Source organism: Neophocaena asiaeorientalis, unplaced genomic scaffold (assembly GCF_003031525.2).
Source record: "Neophocaena asiaeorientalis asiaeorientalis breed wild unplaced genomic scaffold, Neophocaena_asiaeorientalis_V1.1 scaffold75, whole genome shotgun sequence".
NCBI classification, from domain to species: domain Eukaryota; kingdom Metazoa; phylum Chordata; class Mammalia; order Artiodactyla; family Phocoenidae; genus Neophocaena; species Neophocaena asiaeorientalis.
In genome coordinates, this window is record NW_020172719.1 from 354,851 (window position 1) to 370,459 (window position 15,609).

General features: G+C 48.8%; 2 protein-coding genes across 3 annotated transcripts in view; one reads left to right on the forward strand and one right to left on the reverse strand.

Moving 5' to 3' along the window:
- The window catches only part of TIMP4 (TIMP metallopeptidase inhibitor 4), a 10,933-nt gene extending 1,122 nt beyond the window's left edge, over positions 1–9,811 (forward strand). The window contains exons 2-5 of the mRNA XM_024740192.1: positions 890–987; positions 1,400–1,514; positions 4,093–4,217; positions 4,875–9,811. Coding sequence (XP_024595960.1) covers positions 890–987; positions 1,400–1,514; positions 4,093–4,217; positions 4,875–5,072 — 536 coding nt within the window. The 3' untranslated portion in view covers positions 5,073–9,811. The remainder of the gene's footprint in view (positions 1–889; positions 988–1,399; positions 1,515–4,092; positions 4,218–4,874) is intronic.
- The window catches only part of SYN2 (synapsin II), a 144,826-nt gene that overhangs the window by 29,760 nt on the left and 99,457 nt on the right, over positions 1–15,609 (reverse strand). For both annotated transcript variants that reach the window (XM_024740191.1, XM_024740190.1), the window contains exons 3-5: positions 14,454–14,545; positions 12,079–12,235; positions 7,255–7,344 (exon numbers count right to left, since the gene is read on the reverse strand). In XM_024740191.1, the coding sequence (XP_024595959.1) occupies positions 7,255–7,344; positions 12,079–12,235; positions 14,454–14,545 (339 nt within the window). The remainder of the gene's footprint in view (positions 1–7,254; positions 7,345–12,078; positions 12,236–14,453; positions 14,546–15,609) is intronic.

Consider the following 15,609-nt stretch of genomic DNA (forward strand, 5'->3'; position numbering starts at 1 on the left):
GGAACTCTCCGGTGATTATTCTGATCTACTGGATGGGGGAAGGGAAGGCCACGGGCCAGGGGTTGCGCTTTCATTATAAACATTCTTGGGTGTCCAAGCCTATAACTGAGGTTGTCACCACGCCCTCACTTCAACACACAGCTTTTGCCCTTTCTGTCCCTCTGCCTGGAATGCCCTTCCTTGAAACCCTTAAATTCCTGGCAAACTCCTGTTCATCCTTCAAGATCGTACTCAGGTGTCTCCTCTTCTCTGAAGGCTTCCTGACTCCTTGGTGCTACCACAGCACCTCTGTGCTCCTACCATGCTGTGCTGTTGGTCTTTCTAAGGGTGTTCTCCACCACACCAAGAGTTCTGCAGGGTGCGGACCCTGTCTTAATCATGTTTGTGGGTCTAGTATCTAGCGTTAGGCCAGGCACAGAGGAGGAACTCATAAACAGGTTTTGATTAATACCCAAGTGGCAAGAGATGAAATACCTCTGTGCAGGGTCAGGACATTTATTAATTCATAAACATTTACCAACATCAACTCGGTCAGTCTCTCTCTGAGGCCTTGGACTACAGCAGTGGATGACCGCACACCAACTGCCCTCAGGTGGCTCCTGCTTCCTCCTCTACCTGCCGCACCTCCACCCCACTGCACCCTGGCTGTGGAGAACCAGACTCCCCAATCCAGCTGCTAAAGTGCAGGACCCAACAGGCCCGAGGGTTTTGGAACTTCCAGCAAGTGCAGAGGAGTTTCCCTCACATGCAGCATTCTCCCTATAACCCACCAAGACCTAAACCCAGAATTCCCCTGCACAATTCTCCAGGGTGATGCCACGTCATCTAGATCCCAGATGGACCACTCCCACGTGTTGCTGAAAGTTCCCTCTTTCCTCTTCCTATGCAGCGATCCGGGCCAAAATCTCCAGTGAGAAGGTAGTTCCTGCCAGTGCAGACCCTGCTGACACTCAAAAAATGATCCGGTATGAAATCAAACAGATAAAGGTACATGGGGACAGGCCAGGGCGATCACCCCCTTGGGCTGTTAGGAGGAGTGGAGTCTGTGATCTGGGAGTGGTGGGGCCGATAGGTGAGGCGGCCTGGCTCAGCGGTGTTGGGGTACAGATGCTCAAGTGCAGGGGATGACATGTAGGCAACAGGCCCACCGGAGCCAAGGCACAGTGCGGGACAGGCCCTCAGCGCTTGTGCATAGGGCTGCTAGAGGCACCTCCCTTCTCACTGGAATCAACCAAGGTTTAGATTGTTTTAGAGAGGAAAGACCCAGTTGGGCCATCTGTGTGCAACAAATCCTGAACTAGACTTTCGCTTAATTTTTTTAGATTAAGAAAAAGTTTTTCCTGTGAAGATATAAAGTACACTCACTGACCCAGTACTGCTCTTTTGTAAATGCTTTCAGATGTTCAAAGGGTTTGAGAAAGTCAACAATATTCAGTATATCTATACACCTTTTGATTCTTCCCTCTGTGGGGTGAAACTAGAAGCTAACAGCCAGAAGCAGTATCTCCTGACTGGTAAGTGAAAGACCAGCAAGCAGCCCTGAGAGTCTCTGCCCTAAGGAAGGCAGTCAAGGAAGAGCCCGGACTGACCCTGGGTAGTGAGCTGAGCCAGGTGGCATTTTCTTGGGCATAAAACAGAGCTGTGTTACGAAGAGGCAGCCTAGGTTGGGAGGAGCCTTGGTAACATCCATTTCAGTGCAAAAGTCCTCACTGCCACTGGCTTGCTAGTTCACAGGTTGCTCTCCCAGCCTAGGATAACTGGTTCCATTTCCAAACAGCTTTAATTGGTATAAGATTTTTGGTATCTTGAGCCAAATTCTGCCATTCTGAAACTCTCCCTTATGGGTTCAGCTCTGCCCTCTATTCTACGATGACCCTTCAGAGGGCTGAGGACGACAGATACATGCACTCTAGCTCCAGGTCTACTGGCTGTGGTTCCCAGACCCCTTCCTGCCCTGGCCACCTTCAAAGGGATATAGCCTGTCCCTGTCCCTCCCCAGCACAGGACCCCGAACTGGACACCACACTGCAGGGGAGGTCTTAGTGACAGAGCAAAGGAGGATTGTGCATTTTGCAAACTCCCCCTGCAATACACACATAATTGTCACTGTAGCCTACAAATGTATTAGCTTTAGACAGCCAGGACAGGTCACACTCTTGGCTCGTGGCTGACTCACATCTGAGGCCCTATTCTGGGGGTGCAGTAAAGCACAGGCCCTAACTGGAGCCTTGACTCTAACATGATTCTGTCTCCATGACCTTGGGCCCAGGCAGATCCCTCATACTGAACTGGTTGGGATAGAACAGTTAAAGAACCTCACAAGAATATAACCCATAAGTGAATGAATGCAGTACTGAATTATTTTGCAGTTCAGGAAAAGGTATTTGTGTGGTTGTAAACAGTTATGGAAGCTTCATTGTCTAAGAGAGATCTGAATCGGCCCTAAAGGATGAAAAATATTTAGAGAGAAGGCCAGGAAAAGAAAAACATAGCAGGTGGGGAGGACAGGAGGAGGAATTCCACTATCTGTCCATCCCCTTAGCAATGAATGACCACCTACTCACTGCCTGGCCTGGGGCAGGAGAGTGGAGACTCAGTAACAAGTCACAGTCCTCAAAGAGCTCACAGTTCAAACTTCTGAGAAGTCACAGGCATTGGAGGCCACACGGGTAGGGGCCCCCAGCTCTGAGCATGTGCTGATCGGGGCGCCTCTGGAATGGGAGAGGCAGAGGCGGGGCATGCCCCTGAGCCCTCCAGGTCCCAGGACTAGCCAACGAGGCCACCTCCTTCCTGAGCACCTGCCCTCTGCCTGCCTAGCCCTCTCCTAGGTACGGTGGTGCATCAGGGGAAGCAGCAAACGTGCTGGCTGCCCTCACAGAGGTCAAGTCTAAACGAAGGTGGGGTTAGGTGACGAAGCACAAGCATACCGAAAAGTCATCAGTGGCGCCTGCAGGAGAAGGCACAAGCTCTTCTGCCTAATACTGAATGCCCTCTGTGACCAGACCCTGCTGACCTCTCCAGCCCTGCCTCCTGCCACTTGTCAGTGACCGTTCCCAGCCCCTCGTTTCCCCTAGAGCTGAATGCGGTTGCAGGAGGTATACTGCTGGGCTGCGCCCCTCTGTCCCAACATCCAGAAGTTCTTCCCCACTTGTCTGGCAGGTGAACTCCTACCCATCCCTTCAAGGCCCAATGCAAGCATCATCTGCTCTTAGACACCCTTCTTGCCCCCAGCCCTTCCACAGACAGAGATAATTTTCTTTCCTTTGTTCTTATACTGCATGTTGTATATAATCACACAAAAGTGCCATTTTTGCCTACTTATCTGTCTTCCTTACTAGTGTTTAAGCTCCTTGGGGGCAGAGATCCTGTCATATTTATTTCTGGATTCCTGGTACCAGGTCATAGTAGTTGCTCAGTCAGTAAATGACTGAGCGACTGAAGTTCTAAGAGAGGTGTGTGCTAGCACGGTCAGGGATGGCTTTGCGGACGAGATAGTACTAAAAAGGGTCTTTGGAGACAGGAAAGAGTTTGATAAGTAAAGAAAGGGAAGGGGAAAGACTCACCAAGATAGGTGTCACTGGGGCAGGAGACTGGCCTGTGTAGATATTGGGAAGGGTTGGAAGGGGTTGAAAAGGAAGAAAAACCTACTATCTATTGAACATCTTCTGTGGGCCCACAGCTGTGCTGGGAACTTCACAGACATTCTCTCATTTAATCCTGCCAATAACCTCATTATTCTCATCTTTCAGCTGAGAAGTTATGTGACTTTCTTAAGGTCACACACTAGTAAATGATAGAAAAGAAGGGGGTTCCACCAAGATTCTGACTTAAAGCCCACATCCCTCTGTCTACACCATGCTAACGTAAAGGCCTTCACCCCACAATTCTCCCTCATACAAACATCATCTGGTAACAGCTTCGATATAAAGACAATAGAGATATTTCTGGTTCCTTCACTGAGTCCCATGTCACACCACTGCCACCAAAAGATATTGAAGAGGCTGTGATTTGGGGCTCCTTTCAAGAATCCGGACTCCTGGAGCTCCATGAGCAGATTCCTCATGCTAGGCTCTCCTCCATCTCCCCTTGAAGGTCAGATCCTCAATGATGGGAAAGTTTTCATCCATCTGTGCAACTACATCGAGCCCTGGGAGAACCTGTCCTTTTTGCAGAGAGAAAGTCTGAATCACCACTACCATCTGAACTGTGGCTGCCAAGTAAGCAATGTCCATTTCCAACGTCTTCTGGGGGTGGGGGAAGGGTCTTGAGCCGTGCAGCCTCACCTTTCATGTATTCCTTCCTTCATGCATGCGTGATCTATTCACGTGCTATACTATACTTGAGATCTGCGATGGACCAGGCATCGTATGAAGCTGGGGATGGGAAAGCGAGATGGCCCATAGTCCCTGATCTCAGAGTACTTACATTTTAGCTGGGAAGGCAGCCATCATATTAGGCAGACTGGGATAACACACTACCATTTAAAGAGAGTCTACTTTTTTTGCCAGGACCTGTAATGGTTAATTTATTTAAGATATTTAATTTAGTCTTTAAAACAAATTTTTGAAGACTTAAGATTTCCATCTTAAGGTGAAGAAATTAATGCTGTGGGAAGTGAAGTGACTTGCTTAAGGTCAGTGGTAGAGTAAGGACCTTCAGGTCTTTCTGACTCCAGAGATGCCATTAGGGAAGCAATACTATATATGCAGAGCACAGGGGGAAGGAGAACTAAGGGAGAAATTTGGAGACTAGGAAAGGCTTCATAAGGGAGGGGGCGTTTGAGTTAGGCTGTAGGAGAACATGTAGGAGTCTGAAAGGCAATAATGGAAAAAGGACACCCTACTCACTTTGATGTTGTGTGGCTGTGGCTCTAGATCACCACCTGCTATACGGTGCCCTGTACCATCTCGGCTCCCAACGAGTGCCTCTGGACAGACTGGCTATTGGAACGGAAGCTCTATGGGTACCAGGCCCGGCACTATGTCTGCATGAAGCATGTTGATGGCACCTGCAGCTGGTACCAGGGACGCCTGCCCCTCAGGAAGGAGTTTGTTGATATCATCCAGCCCTAGGAGGGACCACCACATATCTTCAAGAATCTCGAAAACCAAGTCATTTTCCTTCCCTCAGAGCTCTGGCTGTCACCACCTGCCTCATCGCTGCCAGACAATGGGAAGTAACAAGTGGATGGTCTGGCTAGCATTAGGGCAGGGATGCGGCATATTACAGCTTGTGTCCAAGACCCCAGTCCAGAACCTGTCAAGGGCTAGGGAAAGTAGCATGACTTTTCTCTCCTGTCCTCAGCCCTTCATCCCTGCCTCCCAAACCCTTTTAGCTGAGCTGGTATTTGTTATTGATTCTGGCTTAGTTTCTTTTCCAAAGCTAGGACTATTCCTTTTTCTCCCCAGATAAATGTGCTTTCCTTTTGTCTTAACTGATCTGACAGGGGAGAGATGGTGACTATTATACATATGAGATGGTGTGGCGGCCTTGTGATGTACAAGACCAGAAGGTGGGTTGACAGTATCATAAACAGGCTGATTTGGAGAAATGAAAAGAACAACATCCTTTGGCTGTGTATCCTCTACTCCTCCTGTCTCAACTCATTCTGATCCTTCAATCCCAGCTTTGGGGGAGTGACCTGGGGGACACGGAATCATCCAATGTGAAGCCTACAATGGCCTAACCTCCCTCCATGTGCTGTAATCCCCTCTATACCATTCCTGGCAGAGGGCTTGGCCCAATTAGCAAGATAAGAACAGACTTGGGTTGTCTCTCTAGGTTAACTATACTTAATGCCCTGAACTGATGTCCAAAAGGCTTCTCCTCTGTCTCTTTTAGAAAGTCCTTCTCTACTAGATTACTAATGTTTTCATTCCTACTTCAAAACTTTTTTTTAAGCTAAAAAAAGCCTTTCTCTTATAGAGTTGAAATTCCCACTTAGCTTTTGACACCTCAGAGAGCTCTTAGGGGTCCTCTCTTGAAGGCAAATATCAGGATAGAGGACGGGAGAAAAGTAACACAAGGACCCTTGGGGCAAAAGGATGGTAGATGAGGAATACACTTTGCACGCGTTGCAGTTCCTTTCAGTGGTCAGCCTGCTAGACGCTACAGCAGGAAAAAGCCAGCTTTGAGAGCCCCTTCAGTCTTCAGCTCAGTCCCCTCTTGGACTCCCTGAAATCGCCAAGCACAGACCCCTAGGGTTCCTCAGCCTCTACAGGGCTTCCTGACTTGTCCTAAAAGGGAAAGCCCTGATGACAGTCTCAAGAATTTATTAAACACAAGGGCTTAAGGTTCCAGGGCCTCTCCTGGGGATGCTCTGACAAAAATGAAGGAGGCCGTTCTTTTCGAGGCCCAGGGTTGTTATTCATCTTCCGTGCATGGCTCGCTGATGAGCTGGGCCACGCACAAAATGCCAGGAGCAGGCTCCTTATTCACAGAAATGGTGCAAATGGAGATTCCTTCTGGAGGTCTCTGTCCCCGAGTACCAGACTTGGAAAGCTATGGCAGAGAGAGTCTCCGCTGGTGGGTTAAGGAGGACCACCAACTGACCGTGCAGGCCTGAGGCAGAGTAGGTGGGGCCAGAGAAGAAGAAGGGGGTTAAGCCCCAGGTCACCACGAGAGAAAAACATTAGTAATAGCCTCTGTACCAACCATCCATCCCATTTTTCTGCTCCTTCTGCCATCCTAGGATGGCCTCAGAGAAGGCACAGTGCAACCCTCGTCTTATCAAAATTTTGAGGAAGCCAAGGGAATGGCAGGGCCTGATGAATAACAACAGGAACAACACCTTACATCTGAAGAGCACTTCACACTCTTCACAGACTATTACTTAAAGAATCTCACTTAAATTATGCAAGTACCGTATTAAATGTCCTGGCCAGGAATAATTATGCCCACTTGCCTTTCGCACTGGGAAACTGACGTGCAGTGAGGAAATGCAACCGTCCCTGACTTGTGGGGCTGGGCTTGGACCCGAAGCAGCTGGATCTTCTGATTGTTGATTCATGGATTTGTTGCTCGATAAAATGCCCTTGTTTCTGCTCTTTCCTATGCTGTCTCCAGGTTTTGGAGACAAGGGGCTGTCAGCTAAAACCCAGCCACCCTGGCTTCACAAAGCAGGTCTGCAGTTCAACCTCAACAGAGTCTCTGGGGTTGGGAGGCTGAGGCCCTCTTCAGAGCCCCATAGTCACTACGTGGCTAAGCTCAGAGTGCAAACAGCAGAGAGACTGAAGCCCGCACTCAGTCACCTACCATTTCTTTGTGGTTGGGGTAGTATGTCTGCTCAATGAGTGGGAACTTTTCTCCTCCCAGTGTCTTGTAGACGGCCACCAGCTGGGCAAACTGCAAAAGAGAAGCAAAGGTTTCGGTTTACCTAAACAGCTCTGGAACAGACAGACCAAGTGTCAATCCAACAAATATTTGTCAGTCAAACAATTATTTATTGAGTTATTTGCTCACTGAGGGCTTTGTGCAAAGCGCTCTGAGGATATAAAAGAGGTGTCCCATTCCTATTCTCCAGGAACGTATGCTTTAGTTGGGGAAGGGAGAGAGTGAGCTAACATTCATTCAGTGCCCACTCAATTTTAATGATATTTCATTTAATCCTCATATCAAATTGATGAACTAGGTTCTTTATCATCTTCATTTTACATATGAAGCTCAGGGAGGGTAGGAAGCTTGCCTAAAGTCACGGAGCTGCAAAGAGCTTGTAAAGCTGGGATTGAAATTTGGGTCTCTAACTCTAAACACCTTCGTCTCTAGAGATGGCAAGTGATGAAGCTGGATAGGTAACATGGGGCCCAGTCATGGAAGTTCAAATGCCAAGCAAAGGAATGGTAGCTTTTTCCTGTAGGGAGAATGGAGTCATGGAATGCAGGAAAGACAGACCCAGTCTTCTAGGACTTACTACTCATCTACGAACTGAACTCACTGGACCTTCACCTGTGAGAAGCCAGAACAGCTCCATGGAGAAGAGATGAAGTACACAGACTTAAGTGTCAGAGTTTGCCTTTGGCAAACATGTAGCACCCCTTGATGCCCCCTGCCCCCCACACTTTATAAGTGAAGAAACTGAGGCCCAGAGAGGTCACTTGCCCAAGGTCACACAGTAGTTGAGCCAGATTCATAGCCAGGATCCTTTATTCCTAACCCGTAGCTCTCCCTACTCATAGCAGCCTTTCAGGCTCTAAAGAGATCACGCTCTTCCCACAGGAAGCTTTCCAGTTCCGCCCACTCACACACAAGCTCCCCACATCCACCCCAGTGTGCTGGCAGCAGGGGTAATCCAGCTTCTTCTCTCTAGTGCTACTGGGTTCACGCTCTAAGCCACTGATATCTGGAACTGCTAGTAGGAAAAGTTGCCAGATCAAATCTACCTTCTATTTATTAGAGAAAGGAAAGCTAGAACATTTTTCAAAAGCTCGGGTTCTGTTTTTGATCAGGGATGTTAGCGCATGAGTCAGTTCGGGGAGACGATAAAAGCCAGAACTGGGTTGTTAGAAAACTGCAGTCTTCTGATTCTTCTTGTTCTGCTCGAACTTGCTAGGTGTCCTTAGGCAAATGATATCTCCTCTCCGGGCCTCCTTTTCTTCATATATAAAAAGAGAGAACTGAATTTGATCAGTTCCTCAAACTTTTTACCACAAAAGAACATCTTTTTATTACATTTCCTCCCAAACTCCATGATCAAACTGTTGTTTAAGTGATCATCTGCTGTGGTCCTTTTGTGAGTAGAGATAGAATCTGTTATTCTTGAAATGCTGAAAAACAGTGGAATTTCCGGGTCACTTCCCTTAGTGACACGCAGTTGGTGACTCTAGATCTCTACGGCCTCCTCCAGGGCTGCAAGTATGATTGATGGACTCTCAAGGCCCAAAGATTTTATTATTGGAAGAGACTTGAGAGAGTCTCTAGGCCAGACATCTCATCTTACAAATGAGGAGACTGGGGCTATAGAAGCCAAGGAAAGCGCAGGCTCCCACATCATGCCTGGACTTGGGGCTGCACTGGGACAGCGCCCAGGTCTCCTCCTGCCCAGTGCATTCTCCACTGTACCCTGCTGTCCTCGCCATTCTCTGGTTCTTCAACCTTCTCTGACTGTCAAGACCACCCCTCAGACCTTTCCTGCCTTCTCTGATTCTCTCCACCACCTCATCTGACCTTTAAGTCCTGCCTGCCCACCTCGGCCTGGCTGGACTCCTGCTCTGTGTCTGGACACCTGCCTGAGCCCCCAAGGCTCTCCAGCCTCCCCGGAGAGCTGATACCAGCCCTGCCTCACAACCTCTGTCCTGCTGCAGCCCACGCCCTGGCACGGCACCAAGGCATGTGGGGCCCTATCTTCCCAGCATGTGGGATTGTTAAACAGACACCACACCGATGCCAAGAAGGCCCACGGCAGGTTCTCAGAGTCCCGGCACAGCCAAGACTAAAATGGCAGCCAGTTCCCAGGCACTAGCTGGGCCTCTGGGAGCTCATCCTACCCTCCTCCACCCCCTGCAGTCCCTTCTGCTCAAAGTACTGGGCTTGGCATCTAACCCCTGCCTCCTTGGAAACTTAGATTCAGTCACAAGCACACAGTCACCAATTAAACAAAAGGAATATCTGATAAGGGTTATTTCCACCATGCCTAGGCAAAAGAATGGATTTGGGAGCTGGGGGTGGTATTGGCAATGAATAGGAAGATAACATTCAATATAACCACTTATCCAGTGTATCAGGAAAGACTTCTTGGATGAAATGGGATTTCAAGATCAGTCTGAATTTAATATGTTATCCTTATCCCTCCTGGAAATAAAATGCTTTAATTCAACTCATGTGCATCTGTCTCTAAAAAACACCCAGAGTGACAGGATTTTCAGATGAATTTGCAGCAATACGTGACGGTGGCATTCTTGCACTCTCTGGAATGCTACTTTCATTGGCAGGTCTACTTCTGCTTTCAAAATCCCAGTGTGCCTGCCCTGACCAATTTATGAGATAGCGGATATGCTCAGAGACACTGTGATAGAGACAACGTAGACCCTTTCCCAATCCAGCTGAGGCCTCTCCTCACACCAAGAGCAGCCACAATAAAGAAATTTAGAAAATACGCACCAAAGTCATCATCTCAGAGGGACCCTCCCCTCACAGTCACCAGATTTGTTCATTCCCGTTAACAGACAGAGAACGATATATAAAATGCCATCAGTGTGGCAGCTGCTTAGCGAAAACGAAGGGAGAGCTTGGTGTTTTGCCAGGGAGCCCCGCTGTTCTCATGCGATGCCAACGGCAATGTGCTGGACTGTGAACGGGTGAGAATGTGAACCCTCACCAGATCCCAAATCCCAGGAGGGGCAAAGCCCCAGGCACAGGCTTTCTGATCTGCCCCTCCCTGGCCTCCAGCACAGTTTTGGAACATAAAGCAGGGAATTAGTTTCTTTCAGATCCCCAGTACTAGGGGACCGTAACACCAGGCTGGCAAGCTGGTGGAAGGTACTATGATTATTCCTAGTTTACAGACAAGCCAGAGCACAGAGAGGTTTAGTCAGAAGGCTGATTAGTGAGGGTGCCCAGAAAAAAGGGTGCCCAGAAAAAAGCTGATAATAGCAGAATCGCCCTGTGTGGCTATGAGGGAGCCAAATTCTAACAGGTATTGAAGGGGTGAGGGCGGAAAGGGCTAGGACATGAGTGCAGTAGGAAAGGTCATGTGACTAAGGGGAAACCTGGTGAAGGCCTCATATGTGCTCTCTGTGATTAGCAACTCATTCAAATCACACAATTCCTGTAGCCTGTTTCTGTACAACTTTAGGACTCCAGAACCTCAGGCCAGACAGAGGGAAAGGCTGAACAAGTGGCAACTACAGCAGCTCCCAGATCTTTCTACTCCTTGCTCATTGGTCTTTCTCTCACACTGTCAGGTCTCCCTGGCTTCCAGTGGAACAGGAAAACTGATTTCAGGTGTAAAAGTAGAGGTGATGGATCCATTTAGTTAAAAAACACCCCCTTCAGCTCCCTGAGTCTGGGAGCTTGGGGTCTGGGAACTTCACAATCAGCCACCAGTGCCATGACCCTTGGCAAGCCGGTATGTGAGACCTGAAATTATTTTTGAAAAACAAGAGGAGGATGTGATTACGGGCAGGTGTTTCCTTCCAAGATGAACAGCCTGGAGCAGCAAAGTTATAGGAACTGGATCCCCCAGCTGTCAGAGGGGAGGCCAGAGAAGCCCAGGACTATCACAGGCCACTTTCCCTCCTAGCGCCACTCCCCTCTCTGCTCAAACGTTTCTACTGCCTCCAAGACTTCCAGACTAGCCAAGGAGGAGAACACCAGACCAGCTTCTTCCTCACGTGATAACCCAATTTATGCGAGAGACACTGTCATCTAGAGAAATCCTTGCCCCGAAACTTTGGTAAGTTAGTTAATCCTTTCTGGGTCTCATTTCTTTGTAATAAGTGACAATAACTTCCTTGTAAGGTTATTGTGAGGATTAAATGAAGTTAATGTAGGAAAATCTCAGATCATGGCATCACACAGTAAGTGGTTTTATACTCTTTACCTTCCTTCTTTAATTTTCACATCTCTACGTGAAGGGGTGAGAGCTGATGATCTCTAAGGGCACTTTCAGCACACATAAGTATCTGATTGATATATGTGTGGATGAATCTCATTTTAAGGTTGTTGAAACTCTTGGTAGGACTCTGACACGAACATCCCTCTGAGATGGACCATCCCCTTGGTCCCCACTGGCCTCAGGCCTTTCCAATGGTTAGACCTTTCACAGACAAGAAACTGGCACTTTTACTGTTGTATCCTATGGCTAAGGGCAGAGCCTACAGACCTGTAAGGGCGTCTTCACAGAATCTTTGGTGTGACTTTGCTGTGAGGCCAAAGGTCCACTCTGCAGCAAAGGCGGCCCAGCCCGTGATGACACAGTCCTACTGTGAGAGCCTGCCCTACCCTGTGTCCCAGCTGAAGCTCCTCCCACATCTTCTCAGCTGGCACCTACTGCACCTGGATCACCAGTGGTCCTCCTAGGGACTGGGAGCTAAGAGGACCAGGGTCTTACCCTTTTACCTGGCGGAAGGGTAACTCACTCACCACCCACGGCTTGTCACAGAAGTTGTAAATGGATTCCAGGGAGTTGATGCTGGGGAGGCCTGCATACTGCATGCCAATGATCAGGTGGCGGAAGTCCTCATTCTCTGCCATGCCAAACGCATGCTGCCGGATGAGCACAAAGTCTGGTCGGAAGGACCTGGGAAGAACATAGAAGTCTGCCATCAACCAGAACCTCAGGTCATACATCCTCTTGTCTCCCATCTCCAAAGACCAAGACAGGGAAGGAGTCTTAGGGGTTACCCGAGCCAAGCCCTTCATTTTATCATTACTATTCTTTTATGGACTAGGAAATGAGGTATTATGTTTGGCACTTCTCAAAGGAGATTTGAACAGATTTCTGAAATTCTCTTATTCCTCTGGGTTAAGCACTGTCTTTTTCTAAGGTGCAAAAGCCCTCAGGAGGGACGAAACACTTTAGACCCTCACACCTTAGGTCAACAAGAATTTTCCCTGTCCCTATGGGGCACGACAAGAGCTGAAGCTCCTGTGGCTCCAGAGTTGGTACCCCAAGGGGGTCCCAGCAGACTCTGAAGACAACACACTTGGCTGGCTTCACTGCCTTGCCGTGTAGATCCCTGATCTCAGCGTCCTGCTCTGACTCTTTAAAACTGCTCCTTAAAATAGGCAGTGCCCTCATCAGGTCCCCGGGTGAGCAAGGGTCCAGGCTGGCTGAGAACAGATACCAGACGTCCCCATGTTATTCTTCCAAAGCGGATGCTAGGGAGGGGTGCAAATATTTTTTGCAGAACTGAGGTTGAGCAACTGGCTACAGGAAGCACTGAGAGTACAGAGTGTTCCCATGCATGGAAAGGCTCCTTGCATTTCACCTCTAGCCAGCAGAGCTCCCAGCCCCAGCTGCTCCACAGGACCAGGGCCCCCATCTTCATGCCCTGATTCCAGAGGAACCCCACCTTCCTGGAGAGTCAGTTCTGTGGCAGCATCTGCCCTCAAGGCTCTAGGCCTTGGCCATTTCACACATGTGTAACGACCTACCCGGTTCTCTTCCCAGGCACCCAACCAATCCCCACCTACAGCTCCAGCCCCACCTGGGCTCAGAGATCAGTCTTTTAAAGTGGGGGTGGAAGGACCCCTCCTCAGTCACTCAGGGGAGCTAGCATCAAGTCAGGTGGCATGTGCTCTGACCTCCTTGTGCCCTAGTTCTGGGAAACTGGCCCCGGCTGTATGCCTGAGACCAAACCTTATATCCCAGTCACACGCACTGAGCTCTAGGCTTGTGGTCAGCTCCTGAGTCCCCACACTGCAACTGGAAGGGCCTGCCTTATTTTTGCCAGATCCCTCCCAGCACCCTGATATGGGCCTTCCTGTCACCGCCCGCTTGTGTCATGCATCCCTGTGATTCATTCCATTTGCAGTTGGAGGAGCCCACCATTCTCTCTAGAAGGAGCTTCCTGAGCTCACCCCCATGTGGACAGACGTCTCTTTTTCTGTCCTCCTCAGTCTCCAGGATGGATGAGCTCACATTTCCTGACTTGAGGCTCCAGACACCTGAGTTCTGCCTTCCCTGTCATGGACCCAGGTCCTGTTGGACACTGGCAGCCTCAGTGTCAGGGTAGCATAGATTGAGGTAGGGAAAAGGGTGAAGTGAACACTCTTCCTGGAGCAATACCCTGATGTCTGAAAACCTGAAGCCACGCTGAGCCCCACGGAAGAAGAACACTGTGGGAACCTTTCTCCCTCATCTGGAATCCCCATCACTTCCCGCACAGAACTGTTGTGTTACAATTGATGATGTCTGTAAGTCACCCAGCACCCCTCCTGGCACGTAAGTGCTTTGTAATTGCAAATTTTCTTCCACCCACAATGTCCCTTCCCACCCCAGGCTTTCCTATCAGACTTATGAGTTCCCAGGAATTTGGAACATAGAAAGAACACAGCGCTGGGAGTTAAGAGAATTCACATAGAACACAGGGCTCTGCTACCAACTTACTGAGGGAATCTAAGCAAATCAATGTGAAAAAGGAGGCTGAACCAGAGCAGAGGTTTCCAAACTTTTTTTAAAAAGCAATGGAACCCTGTTTTCCAGGGGAAATATATTCAGAGATAAAAGCCCAGAGCTGCACTGGCTGAGGTAGGGCGGGAGTCTTGGAACACCTCGCACAGGAATCCAGTTACCGCTCAGAGAGCTCTGAGCCCATGGAGCGTTCTCTACCAGTGGACTATGGCCACTATGGACTAAAGGCAGGAGCTGGCTTCCTCTGCCTTCCTCTGCCACTGCCGCACAGCACACATCATCAACTTCTGTACGCTATACATAGCAATGCTGTCCCACTGCAAGCCAGAGATGGTGACTGTGGTGACAGTGACAGCGACCCAGAGGACAGAAAGGACCTTACCGGACAACCTTTGTGCCATTCCGGAGCACCTGCATATCCACAGCATAGGTCCCATCTGCATGGGCCACCAGGTTGAGCTCTGAAAATTCTGCCTGGAAAATAACAGGAGGAGATTAAGAGCGTAGATTTCATGGTATGTGTTTTTTACTATGATAAAAAATGAATAAATAAAAATAACAGTAGGGGAGTAAGCCCACAGTCCTGATTCTGCGGGGCCCTCCGCATAGCAGCAACAGCATCCCTTCCACCAAACATTTATTTACCGTTTGCAAAGCATTTTCCCAAACTGATCTCATCTAACTCTCACAGATGCTCTATGAGGCAGGAGAGGCAGAGATAATTATCCTTATTTACCAAAGGAGCAGCTAAGTGACTTTTCTGGACAAACAAAACTTATTGTTGGCAGAGACAGGAGCAAAACTCAGGCCTTCTGACTCCCCACCCAGCATCCTTTGTGCTGCCTCTCTACAGAGCGGGAATGCAAACTGGGGCAAACATGCCCTTTATCAATTTCAACATAAATACACTAAGTTTTAGTTTAGGCAATTGGGTTTTTAGTTCTGCTCTGGCCCAACTAGCTGCATAAGATGTTCAGGCGAGTTACTTGTTCTCTCCGGGTGGACAGTTTCTCCCAGCTATAAAATGGGAATAATTTTTTTTATCAACCTTGCCTATCTAATAAGTTATTTTAAGAACTGAATGCAACAATGGATAGGAAAACTACTCTGTATCAATCACAGCACACCATGTAAGGAATGATGAGTAACTTCTATCATTACATATAAAATACATGCATTGTTTAAACTGGACATCCCCCTATGCACTCGAATGGACCTAATCTCTATTTATCATGAAGCAAACAGTACAGGAAGATAAAAAATGACCTTTCAGGACTTCTCTGCATTAAGACCAGGAGGTGTGCTTTTCTAAGTTCTCTTTGAAGTGTAGCCTCAGGCGTGCAGAGGAGGCGCCACTGGAGGCCACATAACTGAATGGCAGATGTGTGCCTACCCAGCAAGACCATGCCACCAGCAATATGTAGGTGTGGCCATGTCCTAGGTAGACATTCCTCTAAAGTGTTCCTCAGCCTGAGAACCCTGCACCCAGAGGGCCCCAAGAGCCACGCTGCTTGCCTCTCTACGGACACCAGAGCCAT